Raw genomic sequence first — 26186 nt, forward strand, 5'->3', positions numbered from 1 at the left:
AGGGTCATGTTCATTTCCTCCTCTTAGTTGGGGATGTCCGTGGGTGCCCTGTGTAATCACATGGAGCTGGTGTGTTTCAGTGCTGTTAGCTCTAAGTGACTGTTGGGACAGCTTCCCATGCTTGTATGGAGTTTTCGGCTCCTCTGTGGTATTAGAAAGCAGTGGCCACAGAGCCCCTGAGGCTGGGCCCATGGCTTCCAAGGCCAACCTCATCCTCTGTGAGAGCCATAGCAGGTTAAGTACTGGGTTCCTGAAACTAGTCACTTAAATTAGACCCAAAAAGCCTTGCTTTTCCATCCACTCTACTGAATATAAAATTGCCCAGCAGTGTCAACATTGTAAACATTTAAGGTGTATTTCTCCTGTATTTATTTTAAAATGATGTAACTGAATTTCACTTTGTTCCCTTGTAGGTGCTGGAGATCAGAACTTATTTACCTCTATTTACCCAACACTTTCCCAGCAGCTTCCAAGGGAACCGATGGAATGGAGAAGGTATGGTGTCTGTTTGGCTGGGCTCTCCGTGTAGCTCAGGTGTTTGAGTGAGCAAGTGGGCCAGTAAAGGCCTCTGTTCTGAAGTGCAGGCCAAAGGGCAGAGCAGCCTCCTGACCTTAGGGCTGGCTCTCCATGCTTGTTTTGTTTTTGTGTTTGTGGTGCTGGAGATTGGACCCAGGGCTTGATTTTCCTAACCTCATAGGGAAAAAATTTTTTTCTGAGATAGAATCTTGTTAGGTACTTCATGCTGGCCTTGAACTTGCTGTGCAACCCAGGCTGGGCTCAAACTTGTATTCCTCCTGCCACTGTGTAATGAGTCGTACACTAGGGTTACAGGCTGGACCACCACTCCTGGATCTTGATTTTCTCTTCTTGTTGTGATACTGGGTACTACTGTGCCTGCACCCAGGGACCGGCACGTACGAGGCAAGTCCTCTTCTGCTGAGCTGCAGTCCCAGCCCTCTGTTTACTTTATGTTTTGAAACAACTTCTCACTGTGTTTCCCAGGGCAACCTTGAACTTGTAGCCTAGGCAAGCCCTGTGATCCTCTTGACTTAGACATGTGAGTACTTGGCCTGACTATCCCACTTGTCCTGCATGGGAGTTGTTTTAGACATTGGATGACAGTTCTTTGAGTTAGAGATCTGTTGTATAGAAATGGTGACTGATTTCCCCCCTGGCTAATCAGTATCTAAAGTGTAGGTGTTTACAGAGGAAACAGTACTCTTAGCATCTACTTGCAGGTAGAAGATGTGAGCTACAGCTCTGCTGCCAGAGCCTCTGTCCCCCTGGGTCCCCGTGCGCCTGCCCCGTCCTTTGCTTTCTTCTCCACACTCTCTTTGTATTTTTGGCTGGCCTGGAACTCACTGTGTAGACCATGCTGGCTTTAGACTTGCGATGCTCCTCCTGCCTTTGCCTCCCAGGTGCTGAGATTACAGATGTGTTTCCCATAACTGTCCTCATATTGTTCTTAAGGAGTTACTTGGAAATTAGCATGAAGAATAGAAGAGAAGGTGAAGGTCAAAGCTAGCTAAGTAACTTACTCCTCTAGTTGCCATGGTACTCCTAACCGTGTGTGTGTGTGTGTGTGTGTGTGTGTGTGTGTGTGTGTGTGTGTGTGTGTGTGTGTGAGAGAGAGAGAGAGAGAGAGAGAGAGAGAGAGAGAGAGAGAGAGAGAGAGAGAGAGAGAGAGAGAGAGAGAGAGATGATGGGACACATAGGGGCGAGGCACTGGATGGGGGGTGTTGCCTAGTGACTTGCCCAGACAAAATCTTTGGGGAATTGTCCTAGTGAGCTAGCTATTACTTGTAGAAAATGTGTGAGTTTTGCCTGGCTAGTTCAGGTGACCTGATTTTAGTCAGAACATTTGAAGTTTCCTGTTGGTGTGCTTATTGGTGCAAGTCTGACTCTTATGGTCATCTTCTTTCAGACTGCCCACTTTGCCCGATAACATGAAAAACCAGTGTGGTATAGGGGGTGTCTCACCCTGGCTCTCTAGTGAGTGTGGCGTCTCATTTAGCCACTAATAATATAACAAATACACAGTGCTGGAGAATGCTCTTTGGAAAAAATTATCCAACATCTAAAAGGTCCTGATGCTGTTAAAGGCAGAAAACAGTTGAGCAGATTGACGTTTGGGAGGGGGTGGCTAATCCCTGAAGAGATGGTGTGATCTGTAAAAGATGTCAAATAAGTACATTACTTAGCGATCCTAAAGACAAGAAGAAATGTGTTCATTAAGCAAAGGGGAAGATTGTGGGGAAAATAAAATAGAGAAACAACATGGATTTATTTCTTCCCTTTCCTGGAATCCCCGTCAATGAGTGTAAAGGACTAATTAGCAAATATGCACAGAGACAGGGCTTTTAAAGAGCACTGTGGGCTGAGATGTTTGCGTGAGCAGAAACTTATTTGAGTTATGATTCTGGAGGCCAGGAATTCTGAGATTGTGGGATGGCTTCTGATGAGAGCCCTTGACTGCATAAGTATGAGCCTGTTCCTCAGTGGCCGCTTACTCCATTTCTAAATTGGGGCTGTTATACATGCTGCTTCACAGAAGCACTGTCTCAGCACCAGTGAAATATGGACTAGGTCTCCACACAGGAGCTTTGGAGGATTCACAAGTCAGCCACAGTCTAAAATTCGTGTTAAGTAAAGAACCTTGGAAGGCAAGGGAGAAGCCAGAGCTGGCCTCCTATGCCTCAGAGTCCTACCTCCTCCAAACAGTGGCAGTGGCTCCTGGCCACCTTTGTTGATGCCTGGAGGTTGCTTCTGTACAGAGCTCCAGGGCCTCATGTCCAGGCATGTGAACAAGAGCCACCACAGTCAGGGGTCCTGCGCTTCTGGGCCTTGGGACAGCTATGTGGAGCCTATGGAATTTGGTCACAAGCCCTGCTGGAAGCAGAAATATTTCTAGACTGTTAGGAGCTGAGAAGCAGGGGCAGCCTCTCTGGGTAAGTGAAGAAGGAATCCCAGTGAAGCTTCCACTTCTGAATAGAAAGTGCATTTAGCTCAGGTGATGTGTGAAGCTCAGGGGATTTAAGGTAAAAATGAAACCAATAGCAGAATGGAAATAGATTGTGAACTTTGAAACCAGCAGAACGAAGCAGTGCAAAAAGGAAATGTGGTTACTCTCACAGAAGACAGACTGTAAAGGGCTTGCAGATAGAAAGCCCAATGTGAATATAAGTATGATCATGGTTTGTTAAACACAGAGCATCATGGGAAAGGTATGTTACGGAAAGCAGCAGGGGCTTCTTATGTGTAGATGAGCTGCACGTGGCCTCTGGGGTCTCTCGTGCTTCCATGAGTTGAAAGGGAAGCTTGTGTCACTCTAATTTGAGCTCTGCAAACAAATATCGTTCTTTTCCACCAATAATTCAGTAGGCCACAAAAGCATTAGGGCTTTTGAGAGTGAAAATAAGTTTTCATACTTTTGACCCTTGGGACCCTGTCTTCATTTTTCAGAGTGAGCCCAGGGTTGGTTTCCCTGGAAGAGTGCTGGTCTCACAAGTGCGGGGCAGCCTTGCTCAGACTGACCCTTGAGCTGCTGTGCCTGTGTTGGATAAACAAAGGCCTTCTGGAGAGGGGGCTTTGACATGAGAGCTGTTTGTAACAATCCATGCAGGATTTCTGGCCAGTTTTATTTCATGCGTAGCATGTTTTTGAAGTCCTAGATATGAATAAATTCTGTATTGTCACAGACCTTCTCTGCCATCTGTGTTATTCAATTGTTTTCTCGGTGACTTTTAAAAACTGTTTTAGGTCCTATGGCCGAGCTCCAAAGATGATTCACCTGGAATCCAACTTTGTTCAGTTCAAGGAGGAGCTGCTGCCCAAAGAAGGGAACAAAGCCCTGCTCACCTTCCCCTTCCTCCACATCTACTGGACAGAGTGCTGTGTGAGTACTGGCTGGGGCAGAAAGCCTGTTCAGTGGAAGTGTGGCCTCATGACCCAGTGTGTGGGGCTGCGCTGTCTTGGTGTTGTGTCGTCGGTTCCTCAGACAGGTGGTGCTATCCCTGTGTTTCTGCTTCACCCAATTGTGGCTTTCCTGGGGAATCCCTGACTACAACATGGTTGTGACTGTGAGCCCTGGTAGCGTAGAGTTTAATCACCTGAACGTGCTCATCTTGTGTTGTCGCGGTCCTTTTGTCCCCACCCCAGGCCCAGCTTTACTTGGTAGGCCCCATTCTTTACTCTGCTTGGCACCGTACCTCTCGCTTGTTTTGTAATTGTGTATTCATGAGTTCAGATAGGATTCTCCTGCCCATGAACTAAGGGGAAGTTCTGAGGGTTATTTCTTCCGGTCTGAGTAATAAAATAAGCACTTAGCAGTGTGCAAGTACAGAAGCCATTTCCTCTGGGATTTCAGCCTGCACTTGAGGCTACAGCAGTGTTTGGTAGCTGGAATAAGGCAGGGCTTCGAGGCTTGCTTGTGCCTGATTGCACCTGCACTTTGCCCCATGCATTGTTCCTCAGGAAGTCACATGGGGTGGGGTGAGTGTGAGCCGTTGTCTACCAGGCAGGCTCCCTAGAGACTGGGAATTTATGTTTCTTACCGAGGATGGCCACACAGGGCCTCTATCTGGCCTGTCCCAGAGCTCGAAAAGGAAAGCAGATTTGTTCTTAACCACATACACATAGTATAGACTTGACAGAACCCTGAGAGCCCTCCTGGAGTTCAAACCCCAGATGTAGCCAGAAGCCACCTTATAGATAGGATGACTGTGCCAGACTTACCCTGTGAATGTTTCCCTCCACAACCCTTTATTCATAATGTCAGATTTATTCTTATTTTATTTATTTTTTGCACTGCTGGAAATCAAGTCCAGGTTTTGCTTGTGCTAGGCAAGTGTATAATGCTGAGATGCATCTCAGCCCAGGTACATTCCTTTTTTTTCTGGGATTGTGAGTGGGGCTTCATTACATGTGTTTTCATTTTTATGTATAGGAATCCTGTTGATTTATATTCATATTAACCTTGGTGAGCTCTTCGATTGTATGCACTAGTTTTATTGTTGACTTTCTTGGCCCCCAAGTTCAGATCTTGTGATGTTCAGAGAGAGAGAGGGAGAGGGAGGAGAGGGGAGGAGAGGAGGTGGAGATCGAACAAGCCTTTTACTTTTTCAGTTCTGACTGGTAGAATTGTTTCTCTGGTGTTGAGAGGTTGTGACCACCTCTGCCTTAGCCTAGTCTTCTTTATGGGTGTCCTAGCTTTTCTCCAGTGGGACTGGGGCCCATGCTCATATAGAGGGAACAGCATCTACTCCCATTTTTTCAAGGGTTTACACTGAAAATGTAAGTTAATTTTCCTAAAGGCCTTTTTGGACATGGTGGAAGTAACCCCACAATTTCCTCTGTGTATCTATGAGTGCATTGAGCCCTAGGCATGTTTCTCCTATCTGAATAGACCTGTAGGCCTGGGTAGGTCCCTCTTGCCCAGCCTCATTTTCTCAGTTTGATAGTGGAGAATACTCACTGGAGTCCTTAAACTCTCTGCTCTCTGTTCATACAAGGTTGGTCTGTAGCTTTTGTTTTGTGCCGTCTTTATAAGGCTTTAGTACTGATACCATTTATTTTTATTTAATGTATTTGTGTGTTTTGCCTGCATGTTTGTATGTATATATGTACTACATGTATGTTTGGTGCCCACAGAAGACAGAAGAAGGCTTTGTGTGCCTTGGAACTCAAATTAAGGATGGTTGTGAGTTGCCTTGTGGGTTCTGGGAAACTAGCCCGGGTCTTCTAGGAGAACAACAAATGCTCTTAACCTCTGAACTTTCTCGCTAGCCCCTCAATATAATTTTTTGAGTCATAAAAGGAATTGGGAGTTTCCGTTTATCTTCTTTTTCTGAAACTATTTATGTTGCATTGGAGCTGCTGGCTGTACAGTTTGTGGGTGTTCCATGTGTGAGACTGAGGCAGCTATCTTCCTGTGAGAACTTCCTTGGAAACTTTCTGGATTCCCTTCTACGAAATTGGTCTGTTTCAGCCATTTGTTTATTTTGGTAGACTATGCTTTGCTTAGAAGTTGTGCGTCTTAGTTAAGTTTTAAATTGTTTCCATTGAATTGCACCAAGTGGGCCATTCTGACTTGGGCTCCTGGTTCTCAGTTCTTACTTTGTGTGACTGTGCTTTCTTTCCTTGATTAGGTTAGTTTGTCAGACATCCACAACTTTAATTCATTAATCTGACTTACTATTAGTCTGTTTCTACCCCATTAGTATCTACTTCCATTTCATATAGTTCGTTCTTCTATGTCACAACGCCATGGGAGCTTTGCATTGTCCAACTCCCCCATCCCTGCTTAGTTTAGTTTAGTTCTTGTGGTCATTGTAAGTGACATTCACTTTTAATTAAAATTATCCAGTAAGGAGCACTGAAGCAGAAATATTAAACTACTCAAATTTAGGGATGTCCTATGATATTTATTGAAAGAGAAATCACTTACATGAAAAGCCACGAAAGGTCCGCACGCTGCTCTCCAGGTCGAAACCGAAACCCAAAGAGAGAGAGCCTCCTCCCCCTAGCTCTGTTTACCCATATGTTCTATGTACCCGTGAACACACACACACGGGAGTAAAATCACTCCCCACAGAGCATGCATTTTCCTTTTTGGTTTTTTGAGACAAGCTTTCCTTATGCAGTTCATGCTGTGTTAATATCAGACTTGCAGCCTTGCCTTAGCCTACAGAGTACAAGGGTTGCAGCATGCGCTACCACACTCGGCTTTTTATTTTTTTTCCGTGTGTGTGTGTGTGTGTGTGTGTGTGTGTGTGTGTGTGTGTGTGTGTGTGCGCGTGCGTGCGTGTGTGTGTGTGTGTGTGTGTGTGTGTGGTGGCTGTTTCATGGCACATATGTGGAGGTCAGAGGACAACTGTTGGGCATCAATTCTCTGTTCCACTATGGGTCCTAGGGATCCAGTCCAGGCTGTCAGGGTTGATATAAGCACCATTTCCATCTGAGTCTTGATTGTTTATTATGAGAGGTCCTTTGGAGCAGGTTGACAGAAGGTGGCACTGACTTCAGAGACTTCCTTTAGTCTTGGAGGGAGAACCTTAGGCTTACTGTTCTGGTACGGGTCCCTACTTCCTGAGAACCTCACAATACTTTGTTTCTCTGTATTGTTTTGGAGGCTGTTGGTCCAGCCCGGCCTCGAACTCACAGAGATCCGCCTGCCCCTGCTTCCTGAGTGCTGGTATTAAAGGTGTGTGCCACTGCCGCCTGGCCACTGTTTCAATTTTAAAAAGTCCATAGTGGTTAAAAACTGGAAGGCCTGCCCTTCCCTGTTCCCAGGTAGGGTTCCATTGGGAGCTCTTAGTAGCTGCGTCTTTGATTGTGTTCGTTCCCTCTGACTGGAGGGTTTCTTCAACTATATTTTCATACTACAAGTCCCTGTGTGGTCAGTTCTTTCTGCTCTAATGTATGAAAAAGTCCTTATTTTGCCTTCACTTTTGGAGGATATTTTCACAGAGTGTGGAATTGTAGTTTACCAGCTGTCTTTTTCTTTCCAGAGCTGCTGCAGCTTCTTTATTTTATTGTGTGTATGTGTGAGTGTATGTATGTACATCACCTATGTGCAGGAGCTTGCAGAGGTCCGAAGCATAGATCCTCTGGAACTGGCATTACAGGTGGCTGTGAGCTGCCATGTGGGTGCTGGGAATTGAACCCAGGTCTTCTACAAGAGCAGTAAGTGCTCTGAACCACTGATCTATCTCTCCAGTGTCTTCCAGAGTTTCTTGAAGATGCTGAGCCCTGCCTGGCTTTTGGTTGCTGTTGTTTCCCATGAGAAATAGTTCATCTTGTTTCCATTGCTTTGTGCACAGATCACCTTTTTTCCCTTTGGCTCTTTCAGATATTTTTTCTTGATCATTATTTTTAATGGGATAATTACAGTGTATTTGGGGATATATATATATATATATATATAGTGTTTTGGCTTTGAATTTATTATTTTTATCAAATTTGGAAAAATGTGGTCATTTCTTCAAATATTGTTAAACTGTTTCTCCCTTTCTGGGCGTGGGGATGGAGGGTGACAGGTGGCGGATGGATGCTGCAGCCCTGTGGAGCTGCACTGGGCGCAGCATTTCTCCGTTCAGTGGATTAACCACAGCTGCTGGTCTTGGTGGTCACACATCTTTCTTCGGCATTGTCAATCAGTCTGTTTGTGTGGTTTTTGTTCTAAAACTCGTTGTTGGCCTATCTCTATGAGTTGCCTGTGCAATCCTGCTTCCTGCCAGTGTGACTTCAGTCTTCCACTGTCCATACATGAGATGTGTCAGTGGTTTGTCTTCTGGCTCTATCCCCTGCCATCCTGGGCTCTCTTTCTGTTGTTTGACTTTCCTACTTATTACAGATGGTATGTTCTGACTGCTTTGCCTGCCTGTCATTTTTTCTAAGATTCTATTCTTATTTTATGTGTATGCATGTTTATTTACATGCATGTCTATGCCCCATATGCATGTTTTGTATATTGTTTTTTCATCTATTCTTAAGTAAAAGATCTTTTGGGGTTGTATTTGTTTCTCATTTAAACCAGAACATAGTTTTTGAAAACTATGAAAAAAATTGCAAGTACTGCCTTTAGAATTCCATAGTGGTTTAAGTCAAAAAGAATTGATTGGCCGGTGTGTGTGTGTGTGTGTGTGTGTGTGTGTGTGTGTGTGTGTGTGTGTGTGACTGCATGAGTAAGGAGGATAAAGGACAACTTTTTGGAGCTGGTTCTCTCTACCATGTGAATCCCAAGCATCAGACTCAGGTCACCAGACTTGGTGACAAGTACTTTTACTCGCTGAGCCATTTCCCAGGCCGGAAAACAGAAGAACTTTTTGGTGAGTCAATAAAATTAGCTCAAGTCTGTATCAGCATGAGGAGTGGCTTAAAATCCAAAGACTTCCTGGAATGAGACAGTGAAGAGGAAACTGTTTAAGCAGAGGGGATGGCCTGTACAGATGGCTCAGTGATTAAGAGCACTGGCTGCACATCCCGATCCCAGCACCGACAAGGTGGCTCATAACTATCTGTAACTTCAGTGCTTGGGGATCTAATGCTCTCTTCTGGTAATAGACACATATAATTAGTGCACAGGCAAACATGCAGGTAAAACACCCATCCATTCACATAAAATAAAACAAGTACATTGAATACATTAAAAGGGGGGTGTGTATTTACACACTAGCTGTTTCTAAAGTATTAACTCAAAATTTTGAATTGTGTTAAGTATCTTTTGTTGTCTTTGAACCTAAGGCATATGCTAGACAAGTGTTTCACAAAAGCCAGCCCCAGTCCTTGCATCCTGGTTTTAGCTTTTTCCTCAGTGTAAATGGAATTGTAAGGAAATCTGCTGCGGCTCCTTGACTTTGCTGGGGAGGGTGCCTTCTCTGACCGCTTGGGTTAGTCCTGGGAGAGAGAAGTAGAGCTGACTTTGAGTTGATCAGCTTCTGCCAGCTCCTGTGAGCTGGGACAGCTTGAAGGAGTTGAGGTGGTCCCTTGGCTCTTATGTGGAGCACTGGGGTACTGAGGTTGAATCAGGACCCTAGGGCTCCCAGAGGGCTACAGGGCAGCTCTCAGGAGGCTAGGCTCCTGGTTGACTCATGACAGTGGTGACTTTATGGTGCCTGACCAAAGCTCCTCCTGACTTATAGACAGTGTCACCCTAGGTGACCTCCTCAACTCTTCAGGCCACGGTGCTGTATCTCATGCCTCTGGGTGCCAGAATATGCGGGAGGTGCGGCTGGGGCTGGGGCAGGTGTGAAACCGAGCTTGGCACTTAGGCTCAGGCCTCTGGGCTTTTCCCCGCTCCTGTTCACTGTCTGGCTGCCCTGGTGTGTTAACATGCTGTGGCTAGTGCCTCTTTGTTATTGATACCCTGTGCACTGGGGAGCTCGCCTTCACAGTGACTTATTTATTTTTTAGGATACTGAAGTGTACAAAGCTACGGTAAAAGACGACCTCACCAAATGGCAGAATGTTCTGAAAGCTCATAGCTCTGTGGACTGGTTAATAGTGGTAGTTGAAAATGATGCCAAGAAAAAAAACAAAACCAACATCCTTCCCCGGACTTCTATTGTGGACAAAATAAGAAATGACTTTTGTAATAAGCAGAGTGACAGGTAAGTGTGTCTTGCGTTTTACTCCGTTTGGTTGTTGTCAGTGATAACCATTGACTCAGCCAGTCTAGAAAGCTACAGAGGAGTGATGGGCACCACCCACCCCATCCATCCTCTACAGTTCCTGGCCTAGCAGGTCATCTCCAAGTGTGTAGCCTAGGGGCAGAGACTTCTGGGCCAAGTGGCCCTGGGGATGATCAGTCCTTGAATAGTGTAGAATTCCCTAAACAACTTTTTAACTGTGGGACACACATTTCTCTGTTCATAGTCCACTTGTTAAAAGTTCCTGGAAGGAAGTTACAAAACACCAGCTTCATGCCTTCATTGCGATGGCTTACTGCCCATCTGTGCCTGCTCTAACTTCCTCTCCTTAGCTGTGCCCAGTTGGCCAGTTGGCCATGTGCTGACCACGTGTGGGTCTCACAGATTGGCACTGGAACCTGGACCCTACCCTGATGCTACAGGTTGTCATTTCCATGGTCACTACCCCCAGTGGAGGGTTCCCATGCGGCAAGAGCCTGTAAGAGTTTAGCCAGCCTGCTTTGGGGGCCTGAAGGAGGTGCTCTGGGGCTGGGATGGGCCAGGAAGTGCAGGCTGTATAAAGTAGGTGGGAAAGTAGCCTAGGGCAGAATGTTTCTTCCTCTGTGTGTCTTTAGAGCATTGTCCTTCCCTGTGCAACATTGATACCTACTGTTGTCACTTAGTACATTGTCGTTGTCCATGAACAGTGTATCCCTGTCCCATTATGGCTAGTCAGAACATAATAGTGTACTACATTAATAAGCCACATGTTATTTATAGAAACCTCAAGAACTATTGGGCTGTTGTTTAGTTAACTGTTATTATACTTTTGTGCACATCTTTCCAGCTCAGATACTATGAATGTCCTTAACTATTTCCTTCTGATAAACTCCTTAAAGGGAAATTGCTTGGTTACGGGTTCTGTGCATTCTTCAAACCTTTGACAAAATACTGCTGAGTCAGATGTGGGCCCGGTGATTGTTTGAGATGGTGGTAGCATCAGTGTGTGAGGCCCTCCTTGTCACTCCTCCTCCCTTGTGTCCCTTGTGCCCCTGTTAGCAGCTGCTCTGGTGTTCTGTGCCCTGGGAGGCACTGCTGGCCTCCTGATCAGTCTTCATTCCTTGCATCAGGAGCTGTGCTGGACCCTGCCTTCCTGATTAGCACAAACATCTAGAGATCTAGGTTGAAAGGCCTAGTGAGGAAGGAATAAGGAAATGATAGTGTAATGCAGCGTGGGGGCTGGTGGGTAGGCAGCGGGCTGCTGAAGGAAAGAAAGCTCTGCCTCATGAGCAGTGTTGTAGGTTTCCATCCCTGCAGGGTGGGGACCACAGGAAGCTGTGCTGCTCAGCAAGGGTGCTGGCATTTGGCGCTCCTGGAGTGAGTAGGGTAAGTGCTGAACTGACAGATATATAGCAGCTCCTGTTGGGAGGTGACCTCGGGGCTGGCCCTGGACTCTCCCTCTGGGAGGGATCAGTGTTTACTGGGTAGGTGAGGATAGTGACGGCTTTTCTCTGCTGCCTTACCTTTTTGGTGGTTGCATGGAGGCTGCTGTTCCCTGAGGGGATATGTTGGAACACAGAGTTGGTTCATCTCACTGTTTGTTAACAATTTGATAAAATTTTTCTTAAGGACCGTTGCTGCCCATTGCATCAAGATTTTAAAATCATTTGAGTTTAGGTTTGTTTGCATCATGGGTATAGTCTCCTAGCAGTTAAATTACATCACACCTGTCTGTCATTTGTATTTGTCCTGTGTCTCAGTCTTACTGAGTTGTAGTGTGGTGATAGAAGCGTATCTACGGGGAGGGCTAGGGCTCAGTGCAGGGGTCTCTCAGGACGTACTTCACTGAGCAGTGGAGTGGGTTCAGCGGGGAAGAGATGTCAGGTGCACAAAGAGTACTGGAGGAACGAGAAGGGTGTGGCACGCTCAGTGACCCAGACTGGAGCCCTGCCTGTGCTGCAGTCGGACTGTGGTCCCCCCATCCCGAGATGACACATCTCAGTTCCATTGTGTTGCCATAGGAGCTGGTGGAGTTGTGAGGCATGTGAGAACAAGGGGTGGAGCTGTGGGAGGTGTGGCTCCTGTATCACAACAGCCTTGCAGGCTCACTGCTTTTTAGTCCCATCCTGACTCTTGTCCCTTCTGTTGCAGACTTTCCTTGCGCCCTCTGCAGTGCTTCCTGCCCAAGCGGCAGTGAACTGCTTGGCCCCTCCCTGAGGGTTTTCCCTGATTGAAGAAGGAAAGCAGGAGAGGCAGTGGGGAATTGGGAAGGAGGCTCAGCTGAGCAAGTGTGGTGTACCCCAAGGTTTTCCAGACTGCCCTTCATGTCTTTGCAGGTGTGTTGTGCTGTCTGATCCCTTGAAGGACTCTTCTCGAACTCAGGAATCCTGGAATGCCTTCCTGACCAAACTCAGGACACTGCTGCTCATGTCTTTCACCAAAAACCTCGGCAAGTTTGAGGATGACATGCGGACCTTGAGGGAGAAGAGAACAGAGCCAGGCTGGAGCTTCTGTGAATACTTCATGGTTCAGGTACTGGCGCCCTCCTGACTGCAGCTCTCAGGCAGTTCCTACTGGCGTTCTGAGCCAACCATGTAGCAGAGTGGGTGTTCCCATTGTAAGTAGGTCTCCTGCTGCTTCACAGCTCAAACTGCCCCACTGTGTTCTGGTCACTGGCTCGTCTTTGTTTTGTTTGGACACAGGGACTTACTTCTAAAGTCTGCTGTGAGTTAGGCAGGGGCGCCAGCATTGGGGAATGACTGATATGGATGTGCTGGTTTACCGTTGTTCAGAGTGTGGCTGAGGAGGGTTTCTGGGAACATCCCGTGGCTCCAGTAAAGGATTCTGTTTAGCTGGCTCTTTATTGGAATTCACCAAATTATTTAGGCTTTTGAAACTGTTGTTTACAATCAGCCTTTTGTTTTTGAAGGGGAAAATTCTTGGGTACATAGAGGAAATATGGGTGTGGGCTCCATGGGATGCAGAGCTGTAGTAGTGCAGGGACTGGGGTCTTGTCTTAGGATCTCTGCTTTTCTTCACCATCTTTTGACTGGGAGCGCATAAGCGTCATGTTTTGATATCAGCTGTGTTCATTGCTGAAGAAATGACATATTTTGAATAAATAGAAGACCCATTCTCATTAGGAATTGGGTTTTATTTCTTATTCTGAAGCATCTAAGGAGATTAGGAAGGTTGACGTGTGAGGAGATTTGACTGTGCTTATCATTCTCTGTGATTGTAGACACCTTTCTGATGGCCCCATCTCCTCATTTTGAAGCTTATTAACTTAGTCTGGGAATTACAGAGAAGGAAGGGGAATGGCTAGATTAGGGTGGAAGTCAGTTTGAAGCACACACAATGGAAGGGTGAATAGATGGGTGCTTGGATGGATACGTACATGATTGGGTGGGCAGGTGGATGGATGGGTGGGAGAATGGACACAGTGGATGCATAGGTGGGTAGATTGGCAGGTGGGTAGAAGAGTGGGTGGATTGCTGAAGAGTTAGCTGGAGAGATGGCTCAGTAGTTAAGAACACTGGCTGCTCTTGCAGAGGACCTGGGTTTAATTTTCAGCATCTGCATGGCAGCTCACACCTGTCTGTAACTCCACCTCCAAGAGGAACTGACACCTTCTGGCCTCCTTGGTCACTGCATGTCCATGGTACACAGACATACATGCAAGCGAAACACCCATACACATAGAGTAAGGGTTAGGTGCATGGATGAATTTCATGAAAATTCAAGTAAGGTCTGTCTAGTTAATAGTATTGTGCAAACAGTGATTTCAGAATCTGAGACTGGTACTACAGTTATGTGAGGTGTTTATTGTGGCAGGAAGCTGACTAAGAATTCTGTACAAACCACTGTTTTCTTGGCAACATTTCTATAAGTCTAAAAGTAGGTCAGGTTGAAAGCCAAGAAAGCAGTCATGGAGTGAATGGGGAAAGAGCACAACATATGCCATGTCATGGCGTGAGGACATTGTGCTCAATGAAAGGAGCCTGCACAGGATACTGCTGCATGCCTACACAAGCTTCCTGGAGCAGCCTATTTCACACACAGCCATGAAGAGAGGTTACCAAGGCCATGGAGGGAATGGTCAAGTTGTGTAGTAACAGATCTGCAAGTTGAGGGGATGAAAAGTTATGGATGTTGCTTGAACATAAGTGTGGATGCATCTTATACTGATATGTAGTTAAGCTGGTGTAGACAAACTAGGCACGTAATCCTAGTATTAGAGAGACTGGAGACAGGAAGATTACAAGTTTGAAGCCAGCCATCTGGGCCAAATAGAGTCTATCTTGAAAGGAAAATCAAATATCACAATTGAAAAAGATTAATTTATTGCAGTGTTCAGCTTGCAAAGCACTTGACAAAAAAGAAGGGAAGGGAAGGGAAGGGAAGGGAGGGGAGGGGAGGGGAGAAGGAGAAGTCAGGAGACTCAGCAGTGTCTGTGAGACACTGTCCAGCAATGTTTTCAGAGGCAGCAAGACACAGAACTGGAGAGGGTCCTGGGCTTCGAAGGTCAGACCAGCTGTTTCCCTGCAGCTTTCCCCTGGGTTACAGGTAATGACTGAACTCAGCCTGGTTACTGTGCCGGGAGTGTGCTGCATTTGCAGGCAGGAGTTTAATCCTCATACAGAAGCCCTGCATAGGGAACTTTATTATGCAATGAGGAGCCAGATGAGGATCCCAAGGCCTGGACTTCTGGTCAACCCAGCTGCAACTGGGAGATCTGATGAGGCTAGAGTCTGGATCTGAAGTGGGCTGTGGGTTCCATCTGTGGTCCTGATCCCTTTCCAGCGAGTGCCATATGGAGCTCCAGGCCGTGAGAACAGTGATTGCAGCCACAGGAGGTGGATGATTGCATCAGTATGGATTTACTCAGATGTGTTTGACCTTCTCTCTGGCTTTTGCTCTACAGTAAAGCAAATTTAATTACAGTGATGGAAATCAGGAAAAAAGTCACTCCTGACTATCTCTGTTCATTATTTCATTCATCAAATAGTACGCAGCTGTTTGTGCTGAACTCATCAGTGCCAGGGTGATGTCTACACATCACTTCCATGAATCTACTGTGAATCCACTGGTCAGACTGGAGAAGGAAGGCATCAATAGCTATGGGGCAGGAGTGCTAGGGCCTCAAGTAGAAACCTGTCAGAACACGGGGCACAAACAGCCTGGGAGAGGCCAAAGAGGAAGCTGTGCTGTGTGGGGATCAGGAGGAAGAGTGAACATTCCTGCTCGAGAGAAGAGACAGCTGTGTGCCTGGGTGAGCGAGAGGCTGGGCTATGATGTGACACTGGGATGGGAACCACTGTGACCAGCTGTGTGCAGTGCTGCTGTGTGCAGCGCTGCTGCTGGAAGGCTAGAGCTGGGCTTGGTCTCTCCCTCTCCCATGTGTTCTCCGTCCTCCTTTTTTAATGAGCACTGCTGTGGTGTTGTGGAGGCCGGCCTTCGTGCTCATTGGCCCGACCTCCTTCACAGTACGCTCTGCTCTCCACGGCTGATGTGGCTTCAGGAGCTGACTGGTGTTTTTGATGACAGGAGGAACTTGCCTTTGTCTTTGAGATGCTGCAGCAGTTTGAAGATGCCCTGGTACAGTATGATGAGCTGGATGCCCTGTTCTCGCAGTATGTGGTCAACTTTGGGGCCGGGGGTGAGTAGATGTTTCAACCACCAAGTCATTGCTCAATGGTTTCCCTACTTTTCATTTCAGCTAGTCTGTTTGTCCTGCAGTTAATCGTTTGCTGTTGTTTATGCAAATCATAAAGGGTATTCACATACTGTTCAGATGGGCCTTGGTGCTACACTTTGGTTTGTTTTCTGCTTGCCCTCCAGATCCCCAGGCTAAGCTAGACATGTTTTTAAGACCCTTGTCATTGTGTATGAAGGAAGCAGTGATGTCCCGGGGAGGTGTCATCTGCTCAGAGTCCTGAGTAGAGCAAGGCAATGACCATAGAACACCCAATCAGACAATGGGAACTGCCTGTGTAGTGTCACCCAGACTCGATGCAGCAGCTCCACTTAGAAGATCACAGTGGTTGTGGTCAGGGAGGGTAGAAGCTATGGTTGACATGTCAGCTGTTGAATGATGTCAGTCACTAGGTTGAGCATGGAGTGGCTGTGAGGTTAAATCATACAGATGAAATAACTCGTCATTATAGATTCTCTTTTTATATAGTTTTTATTTGTATTTTATGAACAGTTGTGTTTTGCCTGCATGTATGTGAAGGTGTCAGATCATCTAGAACTGGAGTTACAGACAGCTATGAGCTGCCCTGTGGGTGCTGGGATTTGAACCTGGGTCCTCTGAAAGAATAACAATTGCTCTTAACCACTGAGCCATCTCTCCAGCCCCATAGATTCTTATTTAGAATCAAGGCTGTAACTGAGACTTGGGGACTTGTTGGGACACTGACGGAAGTGCCTTTCCTCTGGTTGTTTGCACCCTCTTCCCTGTTCCTTCATCCTGTCCTCTAGTACCTCTGTGCAGGGAGCTGGGAGGAGGAGTTACGGAGTGAATAAGGCAAGTAAGGCAGCCCAGTGCTTTTCACTGCGGTTACTGATGCTCTACAGCTTGTGAGCATCAGGGTGGCTGCCTTACTCATTGTATGCCTACCCAGGACCTCTTGGGTGTGGTAGGATGCTATGTACTGTGTTTGGCCACCAATGCCATGACCCAAATGGGTGTGTTTATGGGAGCCACCCCATCTCAAAGCACCAGATGATTGGTGGGGCAGGGGTCCAGGGATAGCTGGTTAGAAGCTGCCTGCTCCTGCATGAGACCTGGAGGTCCTGGGGCTGGGCAGGAGTGTTAGTTAGGTGAAGTGCCTGCAGTCAGCATCTTTCATGATGTGTGTTTGTTTAGATGGTGCCAACTGGCTGACTTTTTTCTGCCAGCCAGTGAAGAGCTGGAATGGACTGGTGCTCCGCAAGCCCATAGACATGGAGAAGCGGGAGCTGATACAGAGGCAAGAAGCCACACTGCTGGACCTGCGAAGCTACCTGTTCTCCCGCCAGTGTACCTTGCTCCTCTTCCTGCAGCGGCCATGGGAGGTGGCTCAGCGAGCCCTGGAGCTGCTGCACAGCTGTGTGCAGGAGCTGAAGCTCTTAGAAGTGAGTCGCTCTTCTCCCCACTTACCCTGTGGGTGTGTGAGGAAGCCAGTGAGTGGCAGGGAGGGGTGATTGTATCCTGCAGTGATAGAAATGCCTTAATCCCTTTGAGGATAATTCACCTTGGGCTACTGATCTCTTCCCTTCCTGGAGTCATGCACACTTTAGTAAGATGGTTCAGAGACCTCTTCACCCAGAAAATTCACATGTGCACACATACTAGGTTAGATTCACAGCACCATTTCTCAGTTGAGACCTCCAAGGTGTCTTGCCTAGGGCCATAGGATACTGTTACATAACCTTCATCACCAGGGCCTGTCACCTCATGAGCTGCTGCAGGCTCCCCAGGGGAGAGTCCTTGTGAGGCCCTGATAACACGAGGAGAGGCACACCAGTCACATTGCCCTTGCTGTGAAGAACTGCCTCAGTCAGCTTAGAGCAAATTCTTTTGGCTCATCCATCGTGACAGTGAGAGAGCCTGCTGGAGGTTCCTCACATCTCAGAGTCAGGAAACAGAACAAGCCAGAGCTGGGGGCCAGTCTCTGACCTTTGAGAGATTGCCCCTAGTGACCTACTCTCCAGCTGGACCCCAGGTAGTGCTGCCAGCTGGAGGACACTGCAAAACATGAGCCATGGGAGACGCTTATTCCGGACATAGGTGTGAGTTTGCTCCATCAGCTACAGTGTTGATAAGGCAGTATTTCATAATATGTAGCAATACTAAATGACAGGCCCGAGCTGTCTTTGAAACAATCTTAAAAGCTTTATGCATTTTGTGGACATGTGTGTGAGAAAAGTGCATGTTTGTGTGCCTATTGCTCTCTACCGTATTTCTTTAAGACAGAGTCTCTTGGGACTGGAGAGATGATGGCTCCACAGTTAAAAGTGCTGGCTGTTCTTCCAGAAGACACAGGTTTGATTCTCAGAACCACATGGCTGCTCTTAACCATCTATAACTCTAGTCCCAAGAGGTCCAGTGCCCTCTTCTGGCCTCAGTGGGTACCAGGCACACATATGATATATACATACAGACAAAACAAAACACTCTTTTGCATAAAATACAATAATAATATTATTAATGAATAATGATGATGATGATGATGATGATGATGATAATAATAATAATAATAATAATAATAATAATAATAATAATAATAATAATAATAATAATACAAGGCCTCTCACCGAACTGGAAGCTCACCATTTTGAATTCAGGGCCTTATGCTTTGAGTGGAAGCATTCTTACCCATTAAGCCATCTCCATGGTACCCCCTCCTTTTTACCCAATTATTATTATTATTTTTTGGTTTTACGAGACAGGGTTTCTCTGTATTGTTTTGGAGGCTGTCAGTCCAGCCTGGTCTCGAACTCACAGAGATCCGCCTGCCTCTGCCTCCCGAGTGCTGGGATTAAAGGCGTGCACCACCACCACCCGGCACCCAATTATTTTTTTACCCAATTATTTTTCTTATATATAAGTAGGAGAAATAATTCTCCACGGTGAAACATGATTCTCCTGGACACCCATGATGACACTGGTGGAGGGACTCTGCTGTAGTGGTTCCCTGTGCTGTCCTGCTCCAGTGAGTGCAGGGGAGAGGGCATGTTCACTTAGGCTTACAGACTTGCAGCCTGTAGTGATGATGCCTCTTAGTGAAGACCCCCCCTGTTCATCGTAGCGTGAGAAGTGGAGATGCTGCCCTCCTGAGGGCATGCTCCTATGGGGTCTTAGTGCTGAGCCCTGAGTGTGGCCTGCATGGGATGAAAACCATGCAACTGTGCTAGGATGCAAGTGAGTAATCCCACCCTTCAGAAAATGGCCATGCTGTCACCTACAGCAACACCGATGTCACTCCTAGTTCTCGAGTCTCTTCCAGATTCTTCACTGTCTAGGCTCTGGGGTTCTGAAAGGAGGCTGTTGGGAGTCTGTCTCAAGCCACCAGTGCAGAATTCACTTATGGTCACTTTAAGTAGATCCAAGTAGCATGTTCACCAAAACTAAGTTATCAGCTACAAGATAAACCATGTCAGTCATCAATGGTGGGCATATTTCTGTTTCACAAATTGGGGGAAGGTGAAACTTAGAGTTGATTGTAAAAGGTATGTGCTTTTGTAGTCCAGAGGCCTTCTTGGGGTTGTCAACATTATGATGATGCTCCAGGCGAACTCGGGATGTTGTATGGAGTCTGTCATGCGTGTTCCAGTGTGCATCTGCCTAAGCTATAGGAATTCCTTAATTCTAACACCACTTGATCTGTTGAGTGCCATGTATGTCCCTTCTGCTTTGTTGAACAGTCTGTTGTTACTGTGACCATAAAGTCACCTGAGGTTCTGGTGTTCCCCTCCATTATCAGTCCTCATGCTAAGCCAGGTGACAGCTGTTCATAGGCATTTGTCTGTTTTTTTATATTCTATGTATGAATGTTTGCCTGCATGTATGTCTGTGCACCACATGTGTATTTGGTGCCCTTGGAGGCCAGAAGAGAGCATTGGATACTGGGACTAGAGTTGTGGGGGTCATGAACTACTATGTGAGTTCTGGGAACTGAATCTGGATCCTCTGAAAAAGTAGTAAGTGCTCTTAACTTCTGAGCCAACTCTCAAGTTCCCATAGACTTTTCTTAATAAGGTTTTAAAATTAAGTAACTGAAAATTATATACAAGCTAGGCTCAAAAATATGTTTGTACACAGCTCTCTCCTGTCTCTGGCTTGTGATAGGCTATCCTTCTGTACTTTGTGGGTCATGGCCATATGACACTGTCTGAGGGCTGAAAGCTCTGAGTACATAGGTTTGTGCTCATCGTACCCTCATCTACCCTACTTGTGCCTCACAGGTCTCTGTCCCTCCCGGTGCTCTGGATTGCTGGGTGTTTCTGAGCTGTCTGGAGGTGTTGCAGAGGATAGAAGGTTGCTGTGACCGGGCCCAGATAGACTCCAACATTGCCCACATGGTGGGGCTGTGGAGCTATGCAATGGAAAAGGTACCTGCTGCTGTGTGCCAAGTGTTTGCATTGTTTCCAGGGGGCCTGTGTGGCAGATAGTATGGGCTGTTTGGAGAGATCTAGCTTATTTAGACTAGTTTAGATGCGCTCAGGTCCTTACAGTGTGTCTGGACACAGCCATGGGGTCATAGTTTCTTTAGCAGATGACAAGTGAGAAAGTGTCAGTGTCAGGGATACTCAGATAAGAAGATGCAGTGGGCATGTAGAAATGCATGTGTGGGCCAGTGTGTGCTGTGGATGGACTTAGGGGCAGGGACTGTGGGGGGGGGGCTACACATAGAGTAGTAGTTTAAAAAGTGGGGCATAGTTAGCTGAATGACAGAGACAGGGTTAAGAGCCTCAGCTCTGTTGTGGAACTAACCTGGAAAAGGTGTGAGCCTACCGCAATCCCGAAAGATGTGCTGTAAAATTCAGGTGGGAGTCATTTAGATAAGAAAACTAAGTTTGGGATTGACATGTTAAACAAGCTATTTAAAATTAAAATAATAAAAAAGAAAGAAAGCTAAGTTTCTTCCACAAAGAGCAGGAGTCTGGTTTACATATTTACTACATTTGTGGATTGCCTGCTGATTTCCAAACTGAAATTATGGGTTTCCCTCAACAGCTGAAGTCCTTAGGGTACCTATGTGGACTTGTGTCAGAAAAAGGACCCAACTCAGAAGATCTCAACAGGACAGTTGATCTTTTGGCGGGATTAGGAGCTGAGAGACCAGAAACAGGTATGGAGAATACCTGAAGTGAGAGAGCTCACGGGACTCAGGGCAAGTGTGTGGGTCTCTGTTGCTCCACTCGGAAGTCACTTCCCCATCTGAGTGTTTCTGAGAAGCCGCATCTCAGAGAGCAGTTTTATGGGAAGGTCCTGGGCTGTCTCATAAATTGGAAAGGAATAGTCATCATAAGGTGGGTCACAATAAAGCTAGTGATTTCGTGATTCCTGTAAGAGTTGGGTGAGGCCACTCTGAGGACTGAAAGTGAGTGTGACACATAATACCACTCATGCTCCTGCTGAGTAAGGACACTTAGTACCTTTGTGTTTCAGCCAACACAGCTCAGAGTCCTTATAAGAAACTCCAGGAAGCCCTGTCATCAGTGGAAGCCTTTGAAAAGCACTACTTGGTAAGTATGGCAAGAGTCCCGCTCTGCCCACAGAGCCACTCTGTCCTAGCTGGCTTTGTTCTTCAGCATGGCCTTCTGAATTGGATGACCCCTTAATGCTGGCCCTGATAGTTTGTGTGGAACACTGGGGAACTCTGTATAAAAGCTGGGTAACTGCTCACGTTCTTCAGTGCCCCGATACCATAATTGGGCACAAATACAACATTGAAATACTTAAAATTTTGCTCAACATAGGCTTTCCCCTTTAGTGAACAGAAGCTGTAAGAACAGATAATGAATACCTTTCTTTGTTAAAAGTGCCCATTTGTGCTTGGGCAGAGCTATCATGCTTGGTTTTAGAGGTTCAATTTGAGAGATTCCAGGAAGTAATGAAGGTAGAGCGTGAACTGGGAAGCATCTGCCAGTCTGTTGTGATGGTGTTCCCAAGAGTGTACAGACAGAAGCAGGGAGGAAGCTAAGTGGGCTGGGCTGTGTGAGTGCATGGCTGTCTTTTGTCACGTGCTTCATGACACACGCACAAATTACTGACTTTGTATGGAAAGGACGGCATGTCACGTGACGTTCGAAGGTAGAGACCAGGTGAGAACTGTTAATCACAGTGTCTTGCTGCAGCACTGGGTAAAGTAAGTGTAAGGTATGCCCTAAAAGTTCAGGCACAGGTCTACAGGGGGGTTCCAGTGGTTAAGAACATGCAGTGTTTGTGCAGAGGACCCAAGTTCTTTTCTTAGGACCCATAGTGAATGAATGACCTGTAACACTATCTCCAGGGGGATCCGCCGCTTCTAACTTCCTCGGGCACCTGCACACAGGCGCATACCCTCACCCACATACTTGTAATAAAAAAAAACCTTAAAAAATAAACTTGTGGCCGGACGGTGGTGGCGCACGCCTTTAATCCCAGCACTCGGGAGGCAGAGGCAGGCGGATCTCTGTGAGTTCGAGGCCAGGCTGGACCGACAGCCTCCAAAACAATACAGAGAAACCCTGTCTCGTAAAAACAAACAAACAAACAAAAACCAAAATAAATAAATAAATAAATAAACTTGTACATAATTGTGTGTTTTTTTTTTTCTTTTTTACTTTTCCACAGGATTTGTCCCATGCTACCATTGAGATGTATACAAGTATTGGGAGGATTCGATCTGCTAAGCTCGTTGGAAAAGATCTGGCAGAATTTTACATGTAACTGATGGTGACCTCTTTGATTTTAAGCATTTTACACACATATGAGAAGATTTATATACAATTAGTGTAAAGTTCGCATCACTTGGTAGATGGGAGCAGGTAGAATCCATTAGCCAGTCATCGTTTTGTCTTTGAGTTTCTTCCAGAACCACATAGGGTGGTTTTTGGATTATGACCTTAAGGGTTATTACTGATCTTTGACCTGCTATATTTAATTAACTTTAATGGATAATGAGAAATATTTGGGAGCCTGCTTGCAGGTCGGTGAACAGTACTTGGTCATGCAGTCTTTCTCTAGAGTGTATGTATCTCAAACCACTGGATGCAGGTGGGAGGGATGAGCTGGGAGTGAGCACAGAAACCTGCCGTAGCATTAGAGTTTGCATGTGATAAAAATGGTCTGCTGAAGAAAAGCAAGCTTAGCCTAGCACAGTGGGATTCGGTTTCAAAGCTGTGCAAAGAAACAGCAATTACAAAGGGGAAGGGGAGCTGTGTGCTTGAAACAACGTTTTGAAATCTGTGCTTTAGTAGATGAAACAAAAAGAACTGGTGGGGATTGCTAGGTAGGAGCTTGTAGATGCCTAAGTGACTCCATGTTTTCCGGAGTAGCCATCCCTCACCAGCTCATTCATGGGGGGCTGCAGCTGTGAGCAAGTTCAAGGAGTCATGTTCCACTCCTGCATTTGGGGGAAAGCTATGTCTTTGGGTGCTGTTCTTTTAATGCACTTGACCCCTGCAGAATCCAGAGGCACAGAATCCCAATGCTAGGCACCAGCCTGCTGGTTAGGACCTGGAGACCCAGTTGAGCTTGGCCACATACTAGCTGAATGGCAGTTGGCCCCCCTCTTCTTGTTAAGATTCCAAGATTTAGAGTGCTTTCTAGCACTAGAGGTTATAAATGAAGAGGTATAGAAAATTCTGGATCTTTACAAAAGCAAAAACTGGGATTTGCAGAACCAAAAGAATCCAGAAAAATATGTATGTTTTGGTGTTGAGTTTAAATTTTACTTAATTTGAGAAACATTAATTTGGGACTTATGAATTCTGATTATGTCTGGAGTAGTGGAAATAGAGGTTCCTCCCCAAGGATGCCCTGTAGACCTTGGCAATATTGACTCCTGGCTAGCCCAGCGTCCTAGCCTCTGGGGAAGGAATGAGAGCCCCAAGCTCCCAGAAGTATAACAGGTCCTGGCGAATTTGCACTGTAAACTTAATTTGGTTTTATTCTGAGCATTGTTGTGGTTTCCTTGAACCTAGTAAGCCTTTCTCCTGGTATTTCTTGTCTTATCTTTGGTGTTCTCAGACTCAAAAACTAGCTTGTTTCTGGCCAGCCATAGCTGACCTATGCTAGTGTCAAGATGTCAGAGCAACAGCATGTTATCATCATGAATCCACTGCTTGCACGGTGCCCTGGCAGTCCTTTATGGCTTCCTCACGGGGTGGAGGGAGTGGGGGGGTGAGGGGGGACTGTGGACATGCGAGTGTCATGTGGAGGTCTGCGATGCTGGCCCTTGTGATGCCTAACAAGCTTCTGTTTGCTAACTTTGCAAGGAGGAAAAGGTCGCCACAGAAGGCAGAAATGTATCTTCAGGGAGCTTTGAAAAATTACCTGGCTGAGGGCTGGGCCCTGCCTGTCACACACACAAGGAAGCAGCTAGCCGAGTGCCAAAAACGCCTTGGGCAAATGGAAAAGTATCCTTTGAGTCCAATATTGTCATAAAACAAGAAGACTAATTGTATGGTGGCATTCCTCACAGCAGAGTGTGCTGGCGGCTCTTAATCATAGGGGAAAGAGAGGCTCTGCCTCACTGGGTGTCCTGTAGGGCATAGACCAAGTGCCCACTCTTTTATAATCTGAGTTTCTAATAATATAAAAAAAAAAGACAGCTCTCCTTTGGGCCGTACTTTGAAGGCAAGAAAGGACATTTGAAGCCCCTTTGGCCAGGCATCCTCCTTGGGAGGTCCTCCCTGCTGTTCTTAACTCTTCCACTTCAGCTACTTGCAGACCAGCAGCCTTCTAGCCAGTGACCAGCACTTGCCGGAGGAGGAACGGAAGTACTTCTGCCAGGAGGTCCTCAGCTATGCCAGCCAGCAAGAAGACAACCCAGGTGAGACTGGTGGCCAACCCTGAGTCACAGGGTTTTCCATGCCTGTGCGACAGCCATGGGTCTTTCTTCGTCTTCTTTTCATCTCTTTTTCTTTGCTGAACTTGAGTGAAGCTTTGGACTTCATCGTCTGTGAAACAGAGGCGTGCTCCAAACTCCCTATCACACAAAAGCATTCACAGGCCCACAGGGCTCTGATACCTATCTGGAGGGCCAGACTCAGGGGATTATCTCAAAAATGCTTCCATGAATTGCTGTAATTTTTATGTTTTATTTTTTGAGACATGTTCTCACTATGTGGTTCTAGCTAGTCTGAAACTCATTATATAGACCCAGCTGACCTTGAACTAGAAACAATCTTCCTGTGTCTGCCTCTCAAGTGCTAAGCATGCATCGCTCAGGGGTGTGTGTGTGTGTGTGTGTGTGTGTGTGTGTGTGTGTGTGTGTGTGTGTGTCTGTGTGTGTCTGTGTGTGTCTGTGTGTGTCTGTGTGTGTCTGTGTGTGTGTGTGTGTGTCTTTCTTAGCACTTCTCCACTTGTGTTTGGAGACACAGTCTCCCACTGAACTAGAGCTTGTTGTGTCTGGGCTGGCGGTCCAGAGAGCTGCGGGACTCTGCCTGTTTCCGCTGCCAGTGCTGCAGTAGCAGGTGCGTACCTCCATGCTTGCCTTTTATGTGGGTGCTGAGGTTCCAAACTGAGACGGTTGTGTACTCACACCAAGCACTTATCCCACTGAGCCATCTCTCCAGACCCATATCAGTTGTTTTTACTACTGTCCAATGAAGAACCACACATCACGTAATTCTTGGCATATATATGAAGTTTGGTTATATGTCTCAGTTCTCTTTGGATTTAGAACATTTATTCTCATGTCTTTCTTTGTAAGACACTGTTTCCTTTTAAATATAACAGCTTTATTGAGCTAGAATTTACATGTTGTGAATTCCTATTTGAAGCATACAATTCAGCGGCTTTCAGTGTATGCATAGATGGGCATATCCACCACCACAGTCCATTCTGTCACCTAGAACAGAGCCTACATCACCCTGACACCTCCTGCAGCCACCTCTCTGCTCTCTGTAGACTCCCATTACATGGAGTCTCCTGTCACTGGCTTCTTTGACTCAGTATTTAAGACTCATGGGGTGTGGCATGTGTTATTACACTATCTCTTTTTATTTCTGAAACATTGAGGCAGCTGTTATGCAGAGCAGGCTCACCTTCTGGAATCTAGTCCACCTGGGAGCCTCTGAGTTCCAGAGTCTGGAAGGTTTCTCTGGAGGAAAGCACTGCTGATTTTATGTAGCCAGATGAAACTTGCCAAGTTCTGCTCCTTGAGTTTAGTTGACCAAGAGCCCTTTTAAGAGAGACCCTGTGTTACTCTCTCTTTTTTTTTTTTTTTTTTTTTTTTTTGGTTTTTTTCGAGACAGGGTTTCTCTGTGGCTTTGGAGGCTGTCCTGGTACTCACTCTGTAGACCAGGCTGGCCTCGAACTCACAGAGATCCACCTGCCTCTGCCTCCCGAGTGCTGGGATT

At 46.4% G+C, this 26186-nt stretch overlaps 1 protein-coding gene across 2 annotated transcripts in view; it reads left to right on the top strand.

Moving 5' to 3' along the window:
* Positions 1–26186, top strand: part of Trappc10 (trafficking protein particle complex subunit 10) — a 60087-nt gene that overhangs the window by 14093 nt on the left and 19808 nt on the right. For both annotated transcript variants that reach the window (XM_040732049.1, XM_040732050.1), the window contains exons 2-13: positions 414–495; positions 3760–3895; positions 9913–10109; positions 12464–12659; positions 15675–15786; positions 16999–17246; positions 20079–20225; positions 20851–20965; positions 21286–21362; positions 22453–22544; positions 24099–24239; positions 24543–24655. In XM_040732049.1, coding sequence (XP_040587983.1) covers positions 414–495; positions 3760–3895; positions 9913–10109; positions 12464–12659; positions 15675–15786; positions 16999–17246; positions 20079–20225; positions 20851–20965; positions 21286–21362; positions 22453–22544; positions 24099–24239; positions 24543–24655 — 1656 coding nt within the window. The remainder of the gene's footprint in view (positions 1–413; positions 496–3759; positions 3896–9912; positions 10110–12463; positions 12660–15674; positions 15787–16998; positions 17247–20078; positions 20226–20850; positions 20966–21285; positions 21363–22452; positions 22545–24098; positions 24240–24542; positions 24656–26186) is intronic.

Source organism: Mesocricetus auratus, unplaced genomic scaffold, assembly GCF_017639785.1.
Source record: "Mesocricetus auratus isolate SY011 unplaced genomic scaffold, BCM_Maur_2.0 Super-Scaffold_100027, whole genome shotgun sequence".
Taxonomy (NCBI): domain Eukaryota; kingdom Metazoa; phylum Chordata; class Mammalia; order Rodentia; family Cricetidae; genus Mesocricetus; species Mesocricetus auratus.